This window comes from Accipiter gentilis, chromosome 3, assembly GCF_929443795.1.
Source record: "Accipiter gentilis chromosome 3, bAccGen1.1, whole genome shotgun sequence".
NCBI classification, from domain to species: domain Eukaryota; kingdom Metazoa; phylum Chordata; class Aves; order Accipitriformes; family Accipitridae; genus Astur; species Astur gentilis.
Genome location: NC_064882.1, coordinates 39,591,666 through 39,611,461, shown reverse-complemented (window position 1 = coordinate 39,611,461; position 19,796 = coordinate 39,591,666). Strand labels below are relative to the sequence as shown.

General features: G+C 43.7%; 1 protein-coding gene across 1 annotated transcript; it reads left to right on the top strand.

The window, feature by feature from the left end:
- Positions 1 to 1,709: 1,709 nt before the first annotated feature.
- Positions 1,710 to 15,353, top strand: C3H4orf48 (chromosome 3 C4orf48 homolog). Its single transcript, XM_049797504.1, has 4 exons — positions 1,710 to 1,809; positions 1,987 to 2,144; positions 8,927 to 9,015; positions 12,918 to 15,353. Exons 2-4 carry the CDS (start codon positions 2,012 to 2,014, stop codon positions 12,981 to 12,983), a joined length of 288 nt encoding a protein of 95 aa, XP_049653461.1. The 5' UTR covers positions 1,710 to 1,809; positions 1,987 to 2,011; the 3' UTR covers positions 12,984 to 15,353.
- The last annotated feature ends 4,443 nt before the right edge of the window (positions 15,354 to 19,796 follow it).

The following is a 19,796-nucleotide window of genomic DNA, read 5'->3' as shown; positions in this document are numbered from 1 at the left end:
ACATCTTATAGAAGTTTATTGCATCTGTAGGCAATTCGTTTCTGTCCTTTTCTTGAAGCTCATCTATGATATGGCCATGGGACCATAATGAGGGTGTGCACAAGAAACACATATGCCAGGGTGAATGGAAGTGTAAGGTTTGGATTTTGTGCCAGAATTTCCATTTGGTGTTATTTAAAACTGCAGATCAGGGCTAGACTATGTGACCAGCCCTAGATGAGTGTATAATCAAACTGTACAATGTTTTTCCATTACATCCTGGCTCTTACGGAGCTGCTCCTTTAACAGGCATCTGAGCCTGTGAAGAGACAAACAATGTTAAACTGGGCCATCTCACACAACCTCACTTCAGGCATCCAACTTCAGAGCTCGGATTAGGAGTCTCAGCTTCTCACAGAGTCAGTGGAGCTGTTTTGGTGCACACGTGTGCCCTGACTCACCTGAGACATTCAGCTGGGCCTTCCGTGCAAGGGAAGTTGAGTTTCAGTTGCACGTTGGGCTAAAAATTTGCCTAATGTGTCGTTCTGGTAGGAATTGCTTCCACTACTCTGGGCTGCTCCTCTGCAACGTGCTCTCTTGCATGCACAAGGCAATTCTACTTTGCCAGAAAGTGGTCAAGAGCCTTGAGGCCTTCGAGATGACTTTTAAACTAACCTCGACCAAAAGCATAAGCATTGAAATGAGGGATATAGGAGGTAATTCTGAGGAAGCTACAGGAACAAGTAAAATAGAAGCAGAGTACATTGCTGGTGACAGTCCCTAGGGCTGAAGAAAGCCAGGGATTAATCGTGTCTCAGCCCAGGAAGGCTGATACCTCCACAGCCTGGCAGGTTAGTTATTCTGTACAGACCAGGAAGGCTGGAGCCTGCTCCCTGGTGAGAGGAGGTAGTGCCGTCCTGCGAGAGAAGGAAAAAGCCATGAATTGAACAGGTATGTTGCAAGATGAGTCTTTAACCATGGCCTACAGCAACCAGGTGTTGAAAGCATCTCTCTCTCTTTTCCAAAAGGTATTACCTCCACTTTCTGAATGCTTGATTTCACCCAGGTACTTATGGAGATCCCCTATCCAGGAGGGCTCATGCTTGAGCTTTGTCAGGACACAGCGTATTAGCAAAATCCCAGATCAAGAGTTGAGCTTGAAGCAAGCATCCTTAAACTTCTGCAGTGCATAGGTTTTGTCTGGGCTGTTATCATGGTTACCTAGTGTGATGCCGGGCAGGATTCATATTCCTGGTCGGTTCATATGCCAATGTTGCTGTTGTCCACAAGGCTTTGTTTTCAGTGGAGTTGAAGTAAGCCCATAATGGAGTCTTCCCCAGAGTGCAGGGTGCTATCAACAGGCCCTGCATCTTTATTTTTCCAAGCAAACTTCCGAGTTTTCATCTCATTTGAAACCTCCTGGAACAAAATCTCACTTTAAGTGAGTTACACATAAAGCAAGGGACGGGAGCTGCATATTTCAGCACAGCCCCTTGGGGAATAAAAGCAACAAACACAAAAATTGCCAAAGACCCTCTTACGTGGGTGGCAGCAGCCAGTGTTCCCCAAGGAGAGGACGTGGCCTTCGAGGAGCAGAGACAGGGGAGGAGGACAGCACTGACCATCCACCACATTGTGGTCCCTTTAAATCTTCTTCTCCACTTGGCAGCTCCAATTTTTCAGTGTTGCTATAGCAAATCTCCATGGCAATGACCCTAATCAGGGAAGGGGGGATGCAGAGGGGACGCATGCTCAGAGTAGCTGCTGGAGCCTCGCCTGCTCGCTACAGCTGCTCCAAGGGTCTGGCACACAGGCGAAGAGAAAGATCAGGTACTTGGCAAACTGGTCCTTGGGGTGCATCGCAAGCCCGTGGCGTGTCGCTGCAGTGATGTGTGCATGTGGGTTTGCGTGTGCATGCGGGTCTGTGCTTATCACGCCCCGTCCACTTCTTTGTGGGCAGCGTGCTGGGAACAAACCGCTGATTTTCTTTATTTCTCCTCGTTTCAGGCAGGGAAGATAGCTTGAATTATTGATGAGAGTAATGGCGTTGCCATCTGTCTGGAGGGTGATGCGTGTGGCCATCCCGTTCATCTCGGTGGTTGGCCTGCTAAGCGTGAGGCTTGTGGGGGCCAGCCAGGACTCTGGGAGTGTCATTCCTGCAGAAAGTACGTACCTGCCGTGCGCACTCGTGCCCTCCTGCTGCACCGCGTCCCGCTTGCTTTCCTCCGCTTAACCCACCGCAGCCACACAGACCTTAAGCTCCAGGGGAACGCTGCATTGCCTTATTAGCGAGGGAGTAATGATGATTTTGTAACATGTCAGCAAAGCACATGAAAACAACGCTTATAAAAACAGCGGGCAAGCAAAGGATTAGTAGCTATTTAGGAAAAAATACTAACTGCATATTGTAATTTTCACTGAAGCCGGTTTTAAAGCTCTTTGACTGTAGGTCTTTCAGATCTGCTTCTCGAGAGTTTCGTTTCCAGATTTGCACCAATACATACGATGTCCTTGCTAGTCTGGATATTGTTAGAAGGAAATTTCTGTTTATTTCTGCTAGGGCATTACATTTTGCTTATTTTAGTATTTAGTTGGAACAACAGTTCAGGTTCAACTTTCTTGTAACTACTACAGATTGACACAGGGGAAGTTGACCCAAACAGTGTATTTGTAAAGCATATATAGATTTGTGAAATCCTGCTGCTATTCTGCAAAGCTAAAAAATAAATAAATATGACAGACTGGCTTGAGCACACCATGGAGCTGGGAGCTCTTGAATTTGGATCACAGCTCCTCTGTCATTCTGAGCAAGTCTCTAGTTGAACTTTCTCAGCTCCAAAATGAGGCAATAGTTCAGATATTAGGGGATGGAGTCAATGTTCTCGGGGCATTTTGGTGACAGCAGGTGGGAAGTAGCCACTCATTAGAAACTTAAAATATCCTCTGGGAGAAAAAAAAAAAAAAAGAAGGGAATTGCATACAAACCAATCTCTACTTCTTAGTCATGCTTACTTTGTATCACAGGTATCTTTTTATATAACTGCTAAAATATTTAATACAAGACCTGATTTGTCACTGCATTTTATTCTCCTATAATTCCATTACTAGTTTTCAAATACACCTATGTGTTTTTGTCTCTACAGGACTTACTTCTTGAATTCCCTTCTTTTTCCATTCTCTTCTTTTTTAATTAATGCTAAGTTTTGGTCTGTTCTAAAACAGACCTCATCTCTATTTTTGTATGTTTGTTTTCTAGGCATTAATTAATTTTAATAAGTTTTGTGACAAGTAGTCCATTTTGTCTCCTCAAGGAGAAAATCATGCTTGAAAAATAAATTATATGTGCCCTTTGTGTGTCTATGTTAGCAGAGGCAAGTAAACATATTTTGAGGAAGAAGTATATAGTGGTTCTTTGTTCCACTTGTGTAGTGGAAACTCCCATTTTATCTGTAGAACAAAACCATTGGCCAGGGTCTCTGACCCCAGTTTCAAGGAGTTATCTTTCTGATATCTTCTGGCCAGGCTACTGAAGTCCCCTGAAGAGCCCTTGAGGAAGATTCCATGTCTTGTCTTGTCTTACTCCTCCACGTGAGAGTGAGGAATGAAGGGCAGGTCAGAGTGTTTCTGTGGCCAGTGTTTCTGCAGAGACATGCTGCTCTGTCCGGAGTAATGGAGGCTGGTAGCATTGCTACGAATGCATAATGGTATTTATGTCTGAGGCCAAGCCAGGAGGAAAACTCTCAGCTGATCGTGAATGGTAAATTGTTTCACACTGCTGCAGGGACAGAGTTTTAAAGCAACAAGGAACTCGGGATGCTCCTAATCGGCCTCTTGTCGAGAGAGTGCTGCATAGCTGCTAAGTGCTCCAGGTACTTTCCTTTGCCCATCAGGGCTCTTCCTGATAGTTAACCTGTGGAGCTCCTCCCTTAGGACACTGTGGATGCTGAAAGTTTGCATGGGATTGCAGAACTGATTGGGTAAACTCAAGGAAAAAAGTCTTAGAAAGGGCTGTTAGATACAGCAGCAGTTCTTCTGGCTCAGGAGCTGCCTCAGCATATTCCTGAGGCCTGAGAGGGTCTTTGGGGACACATCCCTTCATACCTGCCCTGTTCTTATGCTCTTTCACAGGCATCCTTTGCTGGCCATGAAGGTCACGACTATAACCGGTGCCCATGGATGTTCCTGGCATGGGAACGTGACTGTACTAGTAACCTGCTAGGATGGTCCCTGGAACACTTTTGTCCATGACAGGAGGCCAATTGCCTATCTGGAAGACAGAGTTTACTGTTCCAGAGATAAGCTGTCTCATGCCAGCTACTCTCAAAGCTTGGGAATGCTTCTAGACACTTTTAATGTACTACAAGAGACGTAGCTCATGGGAGACAGGACACTAGGTCAGGCAGACCTTTGATGTGATCTAGTACAGACATTCCTGGATCTTTCCCTGCTTGATGTCAGCTCCACTGACTATTTCTCATGAAGGAGTTCATCTTCCTGGGCACTGACCCATTTTGGGGGCAGTGCTACTGCAGCATGTGCGCACACCTTCCCTGTTGCTGGCACTTAAGTCCATACTGGCAGCCCAGGTAAACTGGTGGTTGTAGGATCCTGAGCGGCCCAGCGAGAAGAAGGGGGGGTCTAGCACACGTTCTTGACAGGGATATATGATGTACATGGACCATACTAAGGGTCCTTCTGCAGGGCAGACCAGCGTGGTGCTTGATGCTTTTCTCTGTTCCCAGGTGTGTGACATGGGACTGGGAACATGCCTTTAGCAGGAACAATCCCTCACAGACCACACAGCTCTGCAGCCTCTCTCCCACGTGGTGGGAGATGTGTCCCTTCTGCAGCACGAGAGGGGCAGCAATGCTCTAGTGCAAGTGTGGGAGGTGCAGGAGTCACAGGAGAGAAGTAGGAGAGCGAGTCGGAGTTCTTAGCTTTACAGAGACATCCTGCCCTGTGTGTGGCACCGATATCTGGCTGGGGTACCATCACCTGCTCTCCACTTGGCATACTTTCTGCCAGTCAGAGAGCCAGGCCCAGCTTTTTATGAATAATGCTAATTAGCAGTGATTAATCATGTCCTTATACTTTATACACAGCACTTTGCATATGCAAAAGACTGTTCAAGTATGGAGTGGCATTACTAATGTTTGCGGATTATTTTCTTTAAAGTTCAGTGCAATCCACTAAAAAAAAAATTAAGTGATTTCCCCAACTTCCCATTGCATTCATAGCACGGATCACCCACTGTGAAAGCTGAAATGTGGAATTTGAAGAACAGAAGCTGGTCAGTCTGTTTTCATTAGCCAAGGTACATGAAATACAAAGACTAAACGCCATGTGCGTGTGAGAGAAAGTAAATTAGACTTCCACAGTGCTTTCAGTTCCAGTTTTTCACCAAGAAGAAGCCAAGAAACATATTTTAAGCTCTCCTCCCCCATTCCTCACCAAACACACAAAGACACATACAGTCTTCATGCTGACAGGACCCATTTAAAGAATTATAGCTGACTCTTGATAATTCTCATTATGTTAATCCACAAACCTGTTAAGTCTCCCTATGAATGATAGTCTGTTCCCAGCTGTCAGCAAGGAATTAATAGCACTCTGCTGTACTTTGCTATGATGTGACTTAAGGTTTGGTTTCATGATTGCTTTAAGCTGATGTAAGTTTATGCTGCCCCTGCCCTTCTCCTCCCCATAACCTGGCCTCCAGTCCTTGCCCTATTTCTGGCCCCAGAACTTGGGCATTCAGGATCTGATCTGGAGAAAAAGAAATCAGTGATCCACCTGACCGAGCAACTGCATGGTCACTCCTGGTGTGAGCAAGGGAAGGTGTGGGAACACCTAGCCAAGGACAGAAAGCAGGGTGGGATTGCTCCTATTGGCAACAGCACGTATTTAGATTTGTTTAAAGCCTTTGTGAAAACAGACCCTTAGACATCATTATGTTGGGGAAATGTCCATGGGCATCCTACTGAAAATATTGTGAGCATGAAGAGAGATTAAGTCCAGCTAGATAGGCCAGCTTACCAGCCCAGTTCTTCAGTCTGGAAAGGAGACACTGAGCCAGGGAGTGATGGAAAGCAGCAAAGTCGTAAGTGGGACAAAGATGGTGAATATTTCATAACTCTCTCTTCCACTGCAAAAATTAGAGGTAGGACATGAAAGCAGCAGGTGTTACCTTCAGAGGAGACAAGAATGGTATTCTGTTCACTCACTGAAGAGCTGAGCTGTGGAACTCATTGCCACAGGTTGCTCTAGATGCCAAAAGGTTACATGGATTCAGGAAGCAACAGGGCAATTTAACGTGAGAAAAATTCATGGAGGGCTTATCAGATGTAGAGACACCAGCCAGACTCAGGCTATGCTCCCGCCTCTTGGCAGGCTAGAAGAACATTGCTAGAGGCTTATTCTTGTATCTTCCTTAAGTACCTGCTCTTGGCTACTGTGAGAGTGTGGCTGGTATAATAGTTTAAAAACCCGGTTAAAGTCAGGACTTGGGCAGCTCTGCTGGTAAAAGTCCAGCTGTGGCTATAGGCTTTCCAGGTAGTGGGGTATTGCCCCTATTTTATTTGCATTCAAGTTGCTCTGTGCTAGTGCAAGATGCTTGACGGAGAGATCAGCACTGCTCTAGTTCAGTCCCCAAAGCGCTGAACAGATGTGTGCTCTGCAGGGCTGCATGGGTGGAAAAGTTTATAGCCGGTCACCTCCCCAGCCATTTGTCACCTCCTCCCAGATACAGCTGTCCTCTCATCTGCCAGTGGTGCTGCTTCAGTGAGTCCTCTCTGTGCCACTGTAAGTCAAAATGATGCATCCTATCCTGGGATATAGCTGGTTGGAGGAATCCCACGAGCTCTCCCACTGCCCGTGCTGCAGGGCAGGCAGGGGTGCTAAACGTGACCCAGAGACAGCTGTGCCTGGAGAAGGACCCTCCACCAAGGAGGACAGCCCAGGAAACTAGATTAGAGAGTGAATACCCCATTATGTGGCGAAACTGGCTGCTTCTGCACTGTGGCTTTGAAGAGTATTGCCAGCTCTGTGCCAGAGAAGTTAGGAGCTTCGCACGTGCTGATCCAGGACAACGCGGAGCTGCACAGGCAGGTGTCCTCAGTGCCACCGCCACTTCCCTGCAGAAGCTGCTTTGATGCCAGGGCACCTGCTTTCATGGAGGTGGCAGAAGTGAAATAACCACTTGGCACAGTTGTGCCGTAGCCCTAGTACCTTCCCGTCCACATAGGAGGCCTTGGCTGCCATAAATACCAGTGAATGATCCCACACAGCCATGGCCTTCATGAAGGCCTGGGAAGGCTTCCTGGGTGGCAGACAGTGACTGACTATGGAATTCATGGCTGTCCTCAAAGACGCTTTCTCCACACTGCCAGAGCAGGAGATTCATTTATGCCAGAGCACATTCATTTATAACCTGAAGTTTGTTTTCTCTCTATCCAGTTCTGATTTTGAGAACACTTTAGTGGCAAGTACTTCAGGGTATGCAGCACTTCACTGAGGTGGAACCAGGGCAGGTGCTTTCCGAGAAGACCACAGCAAGGAGAGGGAGCGGGACACAGCACCAAGTGGATGATGGATTTGCTGACAGCAGGCTGAGGGTGCAGCTTCTTTCTAAGGGCTCTGCTCCATGATCTGAAGTGGAAACAAATTACTGAAATACTGAAAACAGGAGGGGGTTGAGTATCTTTAAGATGTGCTCAAAACCATCCTGACGCTACTCCTCTCAGGCCTGGAGAGAGAGTCTTCATGAGTTATGCTGTTCTTATAGAGGTGGGGACTTTGCATCTCCCCACATCCCTGGAATTAATTCCCTGGCTTGATCCCGGGGTTTCCCTGAGAAGTCAGCTGCATGGAGAGGAGATGGAGGAGGATGGGTCAGAGAGAAACACCCCCTGAACAGGTCAAAGTCCCGAAGAGGCTTGCTGGGGACCGAGAAGCACTCTGGCTGCTCCCTTCCATCAGGCCCAACTCAAAAGTCCACGTTGGCAGCAGGGTGCCAAGCACAGGGTGCTGCAGTGCCGCACAGCAGGTCCCTGGCTCCAGGCATCTCCCCAGCTATCTATCTCAGCAGCAGCTTTGCACCCTCTTTGCTTTGTCAGAGCAGCACAAGTGGCTGCCTGTGGACAAGGACTTCAGCACCCCCCGCAACACGGGGGCTCTGTGATCAATGTAAAACGCCCTCTCTCCCCGTTCCCCCTGCATCTCCTCCAGTATCTGCAATTTCTTCTGAAAATCCACACTTCGTTGACTCTGTAACAGAACGAAAGGGCCTGAGATTAGTGCAAGGTGAATCCTGGCAGAGCAGAAATGCCCAGGTCCACAAGTGAGCCATTTTAGTTATCAAGTCCCTTCCTCCTCCTCTTCTCTGCCTTTTCCTTGCCCTGCCCCTCTCTGTGCACACACTGGCACCAGCTGCAGAGCCAGTGGGATGCTTTGCATTCCTGGCAGAGAAAAAATACAGCAGCAGGTGAAAGGAAGCAAATACAGATCTGGCACTGTCCCTTGCCAAGCTGCTCTGTAAGAGCTCCTGTAAAAACAGACCTGCCTGTCTGATTCCTGAACCACTGCAAACTGCTATTTTCAGTGTATCATTTGAGAATTAACCCACGTCTGAGAAGTTTTCAGGTTTTCCATTTTAAGGGGAGGGGCTGGGGGCTGAAGGCACACAGCACCAGGCAGAATCAAGCCTGGGCTATGTTCAGAAGAGCATACACAGCAAAATGCTCTTGTTTTTGCTGGTCCTTACATGTTTGCACAAGGATAGATACAGCCCCGTCCACAGGCAGCCCTAACTTTGTACATATGCAAGTGTGCGTGCCTGGTAAGATGTTTCGGGTTTTTTTTTCCCTGGCGTTGCAAGGTCCCTCTCTGTACTGCCACACTCCAAATTTCATGCTGTGACAGTGATGTCTTCTTCTGTACCTTTTTCCAGGTCGTCCCTGTGTTGACTGCCATGCTTTTGAGTTCATGCAGAGGGCGTTGCAGGATTTAAAGAAGACAGCGTATAATCTAGACACGCGGGTATGTGTTTCTATAGAAATGCTTTTACTTAGCCTTTATCTCCAAGTGGCCAGGTCTGCCTGTCTGTGTACAGCAGACATGACATCTCTGCTGACTCAATTCCATTTCAGCAAATAGGATTTTACCAAGTACAGATTATTTTTCACAGGCTGGAGAGGTTCATTAAAGATCATCTAGTCAGACTTCTTGCATAACAGGCTGAAGAATTACCCCAGACAGTCCCTGCATCAAATAGAGAAGGAAAGAAGATGTATGAAGGGAGAGAAGAACAAGAAAAATTATTTACTCTTTATCTCACAACACTGCTTCTGAGCTATGGGCTGACTGTTCAGTGAGCAGGAGCAGAAAGTGAACTGGAGAGCAAGAAGGTGGCAGGCAGGGGAAGGGGAAGCACATATATTCCTTGCTCCCAGATAGATACTCCATGAAAAAGGGGGAAGGAAATTTCTCCAGTAGTTATCACAGCAAACAGGGCATTTTGCAACTTCACATGCTGGTCTTGTGCTGCAGAGGTGCTAATGAACAAAAAATGAGGGTGTGTTAAATGCCCTGATTTTAACAATGCATACGTATGTAGGTTCCTAAATACGCACAAGCACTAACTGGGGTAGGACTTACCACAGCAGTTCCCATGCTGCCTGAAGTTTGCAAGGGGCAGGAGGTCTCTCACCTCTAATAAAGGTCCCCCCATGTATGTCTTGTCCTACCTCTCCTTCCCTAACAGCTCCATTCTCACTGGAAACATGACAGAAAAGCAACTTGTGGTGAGTGCAACCAGTTCACAGCCACATCACCCAGTTCCTTTAGGTGCCCGCTCAGTGCCTGTGGCCAGTGCTGTCTCTGTTGGCAGGTGAGAAGGGCTCCTTGTTCCTCTAAAGTCACGCTCTGCTCAAATTGTCATTCACAGTAGAGTCAGCCAGAGAGATGTAAATCAATTATGTGTCTCAAACTATAAGACAGAAGGGCAATTACATTGCTTTGCCTTTGGTTTCTTGTGACCTTGGGCAATCATGTAGGACCCCACACAATAAGGCTGGAGTGACTTTAGCTTTCTTGAGCTATCAATAGCGAACTGATTAGGGCAGAGCTCTGAGTGCAGTGCATTGCAAAAGGGTTACATTGCAAAAGTTTCCCATGCATTAGCGCAATACTAAATGACTGTTAATTGTCAGACTGTGAATAGATGGGCTTTACCTCCAGCAGCTGTGCTGGGCTGTTCTGGTGCATAGTGGGGTTTCACCTGTTTGGATTAGGTTCAGCTGAAGTGTTTTGTACCTACACATGACACTGGAAGACCATGCGCAATTGCAGCTGTGTTGGTTCTTATACCGTCACCAGACTTTACATGGGAAGTTAAAGGAGGTCCTAAATTTCTGGCTAAGCTGCACTGGGAAGATTTTTTTTTAATGCAATAGAGGCAGTACAATTCCTTAATCCCACTTACAGAGATATTCAGATGTATCTGTGTTGGCTATTCTATTTGGAGAGTGGAGTGAGAATACAACCCATCAGAGAGCAATGCTGTCTTGTAAGAGGTGAGGCAGAATATAAAGGGAGAAGCCGGTCCCAGAGCGCTGCAAGATAGGCTCCTGTTTAAGTGAGGACCTGGACAGGCCTGTGATGCCAAGGCAGCGATTCAGACAGCTCTCGGTATTACAGAACAAGCGGTATAGGAACAGCGCATCACCAAAACAAACGTAACCAGTTATCTGGAACATCGCTCACCCTTTGACAACTCTTAGAGTTTAGTACTACTGGTAAAGAAAGGGTATGTTACTGTCCATCTTTTCCAGCCATTGGATTGAGACTCCAAAGGCCTTTCTGGAAGAGATGCTTTAGTTAAATACAAATTATTGAATGATGCAGAGATACTAAAGTGAAATGCAGTGGCCAGGGCCCTACAAATGACACACTGTGGCCTTCTGTTCTCTGAAAGGTACAGCCTCTGTATCCCTACTCAACCGCTGGTGCTTGGCTCATGCTAACTATAGTTTCTCAAATTTTATACACAGGTAACTTCGTTCAACAACTCCCGAGTCTTGAAAGTTGTTGTTACAAGGGCAAGCCCCATGCTAGACTGTTCCTATCAGGGACTTTCTAAGCCAGTGCCAACAGGGCCGCAATTAATTTTTGTAATTGATGCTTCTCTTTCATAGTCTTTCAGTTTACAGTCGAATGCTTCCAGAGCTACTCTTCCTGCCTGTAAATAGTCATGAGTGACGCCTAGGCAGGGTTTTTGGTACAGAGACAGCTTGTTGGCATTACAGTGAAATCCAGTAAGGCTGTTTGATGTTAAGATGATTCTATGATTTCTACTGGGCTCTCAACAATGAGAGCATTCACTCATCCAAGATTTCATTGTACAAGCGAGGAGCAGTGTTTAATAATGCCTGCCATTGCACTAAGCCGATAAGTGAAAGCAGAGAAGGGAAGTGAACAAGTCCTCTTTAATGCAAAGGTGGATTCTTTGTCTGAGGTGAAAAGGATAGAGTGCTGTGGAAGGGAGGGAAAAGCAGTTCTGAAACAGCCTCTCCCTGCAAAATCTTGCAGTCTGAGAACAAGAAATGAGTAGTAGAGAGTGGGAACTGCTGGGGGACAGAGGTGCTGCTGGCCAAGCAAGCCAGAGCAGGTCCCCAGGTAGAAGTGCCCAGCTACTCCTTTGGAAACTGTGAGTCTTTGTTAATTAGCCCTCTGCTGTTTCTAATTTGTCGGGAGGTATCATGTCAGAGGAACACCAGCAGGCTGAAGACCTTGTTGTTTCACAGAGCTTTAAGACAATTTGTTAACAAGTGGGTTTCAACCTTTAATGGATTTTTTCCAGTGCAGACAGGAAACCCATTCATGGTGAATTTAAGCTTGGTAACTTTTATTTCCCCTCAAGAAACTCTTCAGTCAGTCTACAAACTCTGTAAGGGACCACAGACCACAGGGTGAAAACCACAAGATATGCTCAGGAAGAATTTTTTCTTCAGTCACAGTTGTACTTGCTAATGTGAGTTGCTTGCACTAACAGTTTTATTTTGCATCTTGCAAGAGTCTCCGCTTCTGAAATGATGGTGCCATTTGAGAAAGTCAGCCTTTGTTTCTCAAAAAGTGAGACCAGGACCCACAAATTAAGTGATTTGATCATAACTAAATAGATGATACTTAAATATCTTTGAGGATCTGAAGTTAATTTTTTTTTCCCCTGGATACAGAGAAAAAAAAAGCTTGGAAATGCTTTTCCACTAAGGCACTCCGAAAAACCAAGAGCAAGTAATTTTAAATGATGTATACAGAGGATGGTTTTTAAGCTTTTGCTGGAGTTCTGGGGGCATGGCTCCAAAAGGAGTTGATAATAAGGCAACTGTCAGTAAATCAACTCAGGTTAAAATAGGAGCCACAAACTCAGGTCTAGGTCTGCCGTGAAAGATTATGTGTTTCAGACAACAAGGTTAGACTGACAGCTGGATTAAACACAGAGTTATTCTAGAGAAACAGCAGTGTAACTGAGAGCACAACTGGCTCCTCAGCACATGCTATCTGGTGCAATTAAATTATACAGTACTGAAGACATCGTCAACAGGAAGCCATCAATCACTGCAAAGGAATTAAGAGCAGTGCTGTTGAAAGTGGAATTTTTCTCAGCATTTATAAAGGACACTTTAATAATTTTGACAGCCTACTCCCTAGAAGTTAACTGTGAAAATGAAACATTTTAACTATAAAAATACTCTCCATGCATCTTTGTTCTGAATATACTTATTTCATCACTTTTTCTGGATGAAAACCAGCACTAATAACTATGATTTTTCACTCAGCAAAGCACCTTGGCTACAGCTGTGTGGAGGGATTAGGTCTAATCAATTATATACTTTTTTAAACTGATATATTCAGTTCTTTGATTTCATGGTTTTTTGCAGACAGAAACACTCCTCCTGAGAGCAGAAAAGAGAGGCCTGTGTGATTGCTTTCATGCGATACACTGAAATGAGCACTGGGATTCGGCCAATGGACATTTATTCATTTTTAAAATGCTGTTCAATAAATTACAGGAAGATATGGAGTGCAAGTTGTGTCATGATGCAAGGAAAAGAATTTTTTTCTGAACAGGTACAGCTCAGATCATTTTTGCTTTGATGTGTTTTATCATTACTGTATGTGATATTGCATCTGCTGAAATGTCAACAGAAGAAACAGTGCCAAAGTCTAGCTCATGGGTTTTATGCAAGGACAGCATCTCACTTTTCTTCTATTTCAAGCCAAAAATTGTCCTTGGACTCTCAGGCCAAGCCCTCAGCACATGTGAATTGGCATAGATCTGTGAAAGTCAGTGGAGTTGAATTCTTTAATATATTTATGGTAGGATGTATCCCTAACATGAAAAGGAAGCTGCTTTGCAATGATGCATAGCTAAACATTTACAAACAAGCAGTCATGGCTTTATGTAGAAATTAGTAGTTGTCACTGACTGCTTGGCAGTCCAAGGAAGGTATTTATTCCCAATTGTATCAATAGTCCAGTACACAGCAAACACAGTAATCTGTATCACAATTTAAATTTCTTCAGAGCCACACAGTAGCTGTGATCTTTTTGGAAAGATTTATTAAGTACCTAATGTGATCAGTATCATTTGTAATCACATGAATACTGTCTGGCAATTGAACTGATTGCGTCTGCCAAAATCTTCTGGAGAAGTGTCTTTCATTAAGCAAATCACATACTGGATTGAACCACTCAAACTGGCCTCTACAGAGAGTTTTGGCAGAGAGCCTACAAAACGCCTACATGCCCAGGAGTCTCCTGCAAACTGTATTTTGAGAAATATTTAAGTTCTTCCATAACGGGCCATAGCTCTTGCATGGACTTTACACTCCGTAGCGGTGGGTTACAGTGCTGATACTATTAATATTCCTGCTGCAGTCAGTGTGAGGCAAGAGAGAACAAAACAATTTAGGCAGTGTAGTAGTAGTAGTAGTAGTAGACAAGATTGCGCCTTGTTACTCTTTGAAAAAGAATAGCAAATCCTTTCTCATAGTTTTCATTTTTTCCTTTGTTTTGGGGAGGAGAGCAGAAAATATCCCCAGTGGAAAGTTCTCGTAGATAACAATAGATTTTTCATAGGGCTTAAAATATCATCCCCTAAGTATAATTAATAGATTTGTGTATCAGCTAGGGCATCTATGTACAGTCTAGAAACTTTTATACAAACAAGAGTATGGGAGCAGTACCAACGGCAGTGGTTTTCAAACTAATTTTACCAATTCTTATTAATATGTCTGTCTTCCCATAAGTGGCTCATATTTTGCTGTCAGACTGCTCAGTAAGTTATGATGGTAGCTATCTGTATGTTTCTAAACTGCTTCTCTCCCATTTTATCTACCACATTCGGCACAGGGAAATAGGGAACTGTGACCCACTGCCAACTTACTATTTTGTGTGCAGTCATACTCAATAACACAAAGGAGTGTATTACCATATGCTCTGCCAAAATTGTTTGAAAGGCATGTGGTTCTCAGAAAGGAAAAGCTTCCTTGCACCTGCATTTCAAGTAGGAAGTTTGCTTTGTCCTTTGTAGTATTCTAGAAAAACCCTTTATAGGTCATTAGGACCTAGTTTGTATAAAAGAGAAGCAGCATGACACAGCAACACATTGCTTCTAGTAGCATTACACTCCACTGTAGCACTGGTAACTGACTGATGGGAAGCAATAGAGATTCTTATCATAGACTATATTTTATTTTACAGATAAAACAATAGGTTTAACACAACCCCTTTGCAAAATGCCAAGCTTAGGTTACTTTACTCCCACTTAGATTTGAACCAAAGTAATGCACAGACTTTGAGTTAGCTTTTTGCAGGAGATGGAGTTCCAGCACTGAACATATGAATTTTCCAGCACAGCTCACCTTTTCAGGGGCGGCATGTCTATGGTTTTGAATTGCTATTGTGCATGCTTATTCTGCTGGTACTTTAAGAATCTTGCAAAGTCCTGTCAGCAAGCACTGTTTTTTGGGCTGTGTTTGGTTTTATTTAGAAAAATGGTTGCTCACAGCTGAGTTTTGATATATGCAGCTTGTTACAATAAAAAGGTGGAATGAATGACAAGTGGATGTTCTGTGACTCCCAAAGGGATCAGAGTGACACTGCATCTTTATGGTTGTGAGGGCAGTGATTATTCTGTATGTATTCCTCTTTATCTACAATACAATACAATAAAAGGGCAAGATGTATTATAGTATTCGGTGTGCTTTGTTACTGATTTGAAAAATGATAGTCCTTATGTATTAATAAATATCTGGTCTTTAATTAGGTGGAAAATCCACAGAGAAAAAATGCTATTTTGAATAAAAAAATAAAGAAATCTTGTATTTGGGCTAAGTTTATGAATGTATTCCTATCTGCTGAAGTATAAAATTGAACTCACTCTTTTTTGAAATTAAAACTACTGCAATGATTTTTGTGAGCTTTTTTAAGGACCCTGTACTCTGTACTTAGTTGTTGTGATAAAGCTCCTTATGACTGCTGGATGGCATGAAGAAAGAAAATTCATCTACATAGTTTTAATTTATTACTGCTCAGGAAGTTAATTTAAATTCAGAACCCCCTTGAGTCTCCACTTACTAGAAGAAACTGTGTATTTTACAAAATAATTTAATTGCAGGAGGCCTTAAAGCAGAAAGTCTGTTTTCCCACACAACACTTCCAGCACTGTTTTGCTGCGGAGCCAAGGCAGTTCTCATGACCTTTTGAAACCAAGCTGTGTCTCCTTTTCTTTTGGTGCAGTGCTGCTGCAGGTAACCCTGGGCACATGGCATTTGTACACAAGGTGGAGTACAAGTGGTAGGCTGTAAAGATGCACAGCCAAATTCTTCCTATAAGAGAAATGGTATAATCATGTTAGCATGGTGCTGTTGCTGGGTAGGCAAGGTGATGGATAAATCCTGGTAATGAGCTCCACATCTCCAGAGCTTCTCATACCTGAGCTAATGCCTCCTTTGGGTGTAATTCAGAGTGTATTCTAAGTCAGTAATTTTGAGCTGAGTCTCAGGACAACTCTCTGAAGACATGTCTCTGGATTTCACTCTGAAAAATGGGAATTTATCTTGCTTGTAATGAAGATTCCTGCTAGGTAGCATCAAAGCTAAGTAGTATTATTGCTAGCTGAATATGGCTAGTGTATAGGCTGGTGTTCCTTGCCCACATTTTTGTGTGGAATACTCTGAAAGCCCCATGGAATACTCTCTCCAGATGGACATCTCATATTTAGAAATCAGTTATTTCTTTGTACCCAGAACTAGGCTGTAGGTAACTCCTGGGTGACCTGAGCATCCAGTATACATTGCCCATTTTCTAAGCAGCGGTTATAAAGTGTGTAGGCAGTTCCCTTAAGTGTAGCCATGTGGTTTCTGTGCCCCCTCCTTCACCTGTCCCAGGCTGGTTGGTACCCGGAGACAAGACCTCCTCCCGTAGCAGTGGGACTTGTGGAGGGAGCTGATGCTGGCCATTTGTTGCTACCAGAACACAGATCTCATCCTGCTGAGAGAAAGCACTTGCTGTGCTGAAGGAGGCTAACAGGAATTCCAGTTTGGTTCAAAGGTAATTTGAAAGAAGAAAGGCTCTGAGGCTGTTTGTGGTGCCTTTCCCAAGGCAGAGAAGCATAGAGGATGTTTTTTCTTTGGAACTGGCACACGGCAGAAAGTTTGCCCTTGCCTCTCTTGGCAGACAGGAAAGAGACCCCCTTGCCCAAAACAATGAACTGCTTAGTCCTTCCCTGGCCAGGACTCAGGGAGTGAGAGAAAAGGGGAGCAAGTGTGGAGGGGAAAAGATACCTGCCTTCTGCAGCCTGGCTGAGTTCCTGGCAAATCAGTGCTCCTGACTGAGAAACCAGAGCTGCAGCCTCCTAGGGATTTATATGCTGTGCATGGTAAGCAGGAGCTGCAATTATTTTGAATGAGGGCAGTGCTACAGACAAAGCCAGCACAGTGGTATCAGGAACAGGATTTGAAATAGGGAGCACAGAGATGTGCTCACTGATGCAAAAGAAGGGATTATTTTCCCCACTCTCATCAAGAATGACATGTGAATTTTCCAAGCTTTCCAGAACCTGCTTTGAGAGCCATGCAATGCAATGCAGGTGGAAGAGGTGGTTGTGAATAACCCCTGTGCTCCTCAGCTGGAGCTGTGCAGAACATGGAAAGTCTCAGGGATGCTTTGTGCTGTGCTTGTTCCCAAAGAAAATAGGGAAGAGCTGAAGCATCTTTTGCAAACTGGTACTTGGCGATTTGAAAATTAAGAGGAAACTAATTTGCAGGTGCTTTTACCAGCCAAGGAGAAAGGCAGCACTCACTTAGGGTGTTCTTGGCAGCAGAAGTTCAAGAGAAGTGGAAAACTAACATCAATTGCAAATATATATATGTGTGTATAATATGTATAAAATATTTAGCCTCATTTTTGCTCTAGTAATCATTTTGAATAAATAATTTCTGATAGTGATGGATGAAGCAGGATGGGTCTGTCTGGTAAACTTCTGAAAAGACACCATGATTTTCCAGTTTCTGACTCTGGCCCTGCCTCGAACAGGCCTTGGGGCTCTGTTCAGAACATGCACTCAGTGCCTTTGCATCTCCACATCTCCACACGGGCAAAAGAAGGAAAGAATTTTCCCCCCACACGCTCATGATAATTTGTTGACTGCTGGAGAAGGATTCCACACTAGAAGGGCCTTTTGTCTAACCCAGTGTGGACAAGGTCATGTGCTTATGTTATGTTGAAAAGATGTTGAAGTTATTAACTTCCTTCCCTGAACTCCAGAGGGGAAGAATGAGAAACACAAGGAGGCTGTTAGAAAACCACTTCATCATTCTCATCATTCTTGAGGATGTTCATTAATGTCCGTTATTAAAGCTTCAGTTCACTACATCCACCATTACGTTTTCCATGCAATAGTTCTTTGAAGAAAAGTCTCCAGTAAATGATGGACCTTTTGTTCAGCCTGGCTTGTTTGAATGCATTCTTTGAACTCCATATGTTTCCGTTCATGCTGAAATCATGACCAGAGCTGTTTTCTCAACACTGTGGCCCAAATTCTACCCTTATATACCCACATGGGATCCTTCATGAACTTACTGGAAACCACAAGAGGTGACTCAGGCCTGCTTCGCACTAACACAGAGCTTCATTTACTGTTTACTCTGTGTGTGTCCAAAATAACTGCCTTTTGGGTTTCCTACAGTTCCCTTACTGTATTGCAAAAGGTTTTCCTGGTGAGAGCAAAGCCCCTATCCCTAGAAATACAGAACAGGGGACTGAGGGCTAAAGAAATTTGATCCTATAAATTGTGTTTCTCAAGCTGATCACGAGTTGGCTTCAAAATTAAATGTTTTCAGTAGTTTAAGTACTGCCCATATGAAATAACAAACAGAAGCCTAGCCTTTTTGTAGTGGTACAGAAGGTATTTCATAATCCTAAAAGCATTAAGGTACTAAAGATAGATGGTGTCTGCAGCACCGATTACCGATAGATCTGGTTTTTCCTAACTGCTGATACACCAAGCTGCATTTACTGGTCTGTACATTATAGATGGGGACAGAATGCCACTTCTCAAGAGGATGATTCTCTTTACATCAGATTTCATTCCATATAAATAAATGAAAAAGGTGAGCTAAAACTATGGATCTATAATTTTTTTTTTTTTTTTTGCAAAGACACAATAATGATATTATATATAACAAGTCTATTTTCTCTGATGTTTAATTCCTTTTCTTTTTAATTGGTTAAGAAACTGTGCCTGCATCTCACAACTCAGGTGTGTGTGGGAGCTGAATGTATAGCAGACAGTAAAGCATGTAAAGCTCATCAGTAACAGTTAAGTATAGTATAAGCCTGAAGGATTTGGAAAGCAGGAATTCTTGAGCTGGATACAGCTTTGCCACTCAGGTGCTTTGGGGTACAGGCCATGTTTCCTTTGCCATCTCTGGTCTCCAAATTAATCAATGGAGGAATACTCTTTTCATAAGAAGAATGCAGACCACTGTATCTCACTTGTGGATGTATTAAAAGCAAACATGGCATTTATATATGAAAATAGCAAAATCCTTCAGTTACAATTGTTTTAAGGTGAAATCTGTAGACATCATAGCTCTGTATGGCTTCTAGTGTCAAAGATACAAATAATTAGTGTCTGTCTAACTATTGCCTGTTTAGCTAACATTTGCATAATTTATACAGGAAATAGAGGTGAGCATTACACATTTAAGTAATTTTATAGAATCACTGATTTTACTATTTGGAAACGAATGAAAAAACTACTTCATATTCTGGTCCACATTTCTAATGTATCTTCCTGAACTATGCTTCTCATATTTCCTTTCCCCAAACAACCACATGAGTAAGTTTCAATACCAAGATGGGCAACAGCAAGGAAATACCAAGATTGTTCTATGAACATTCACAAAGTAGGACTAAGGAGAAGGTTATAAATTTCTGTTCAAAGACTAGATTTAATATGTGACTTGCAATATCCATCCTAACATGACCTTCTGATAGACCTTAGTCTATCTAAATAGACTGCTGTACATTGCCTGCAACAGAAAAGTACTCCATGCCCAATAATGCATTGAATAATTGTGATTTTGAATTTGTGAAATATTCTAAAGAATGGATTGTAGGGACTCCAGAATGCTTTATTATTGTGCAAGCCACCCCCCCCCCCCCCCAAACAACCACAAGGAGAAGTTGCAAAATTTAAAACCTTCTTCATTGCAAATAATTAGCTGTTTCCCATACATTCAGTTATATAA

Bases quoted from the DNA above. Each gene is read 5' to 3' on its own strand.
- C3H4orf48 (XM_049797504.1), top strand. From the start codon at position 2,012: ATGAGAGTAATGGCGTTGCCATCTGTCTGGAGGGTGATGCGTGTGGCC. The intron at 2,145-8,926 runs GTACGTACCTGC...ACCTTTTTCCAG, and splicing joins GAGTGTCATTCCTGCAGAAA to GTCGTCCCTGTGTTGACTGC. The intron at 9,016-12,917 runs GTATGTGTTTCT...GGTTTTTTGCAG, and splicing joins CGTATAATCTAGACACGCGG to ACAGAAACACTCCTCCTGAG.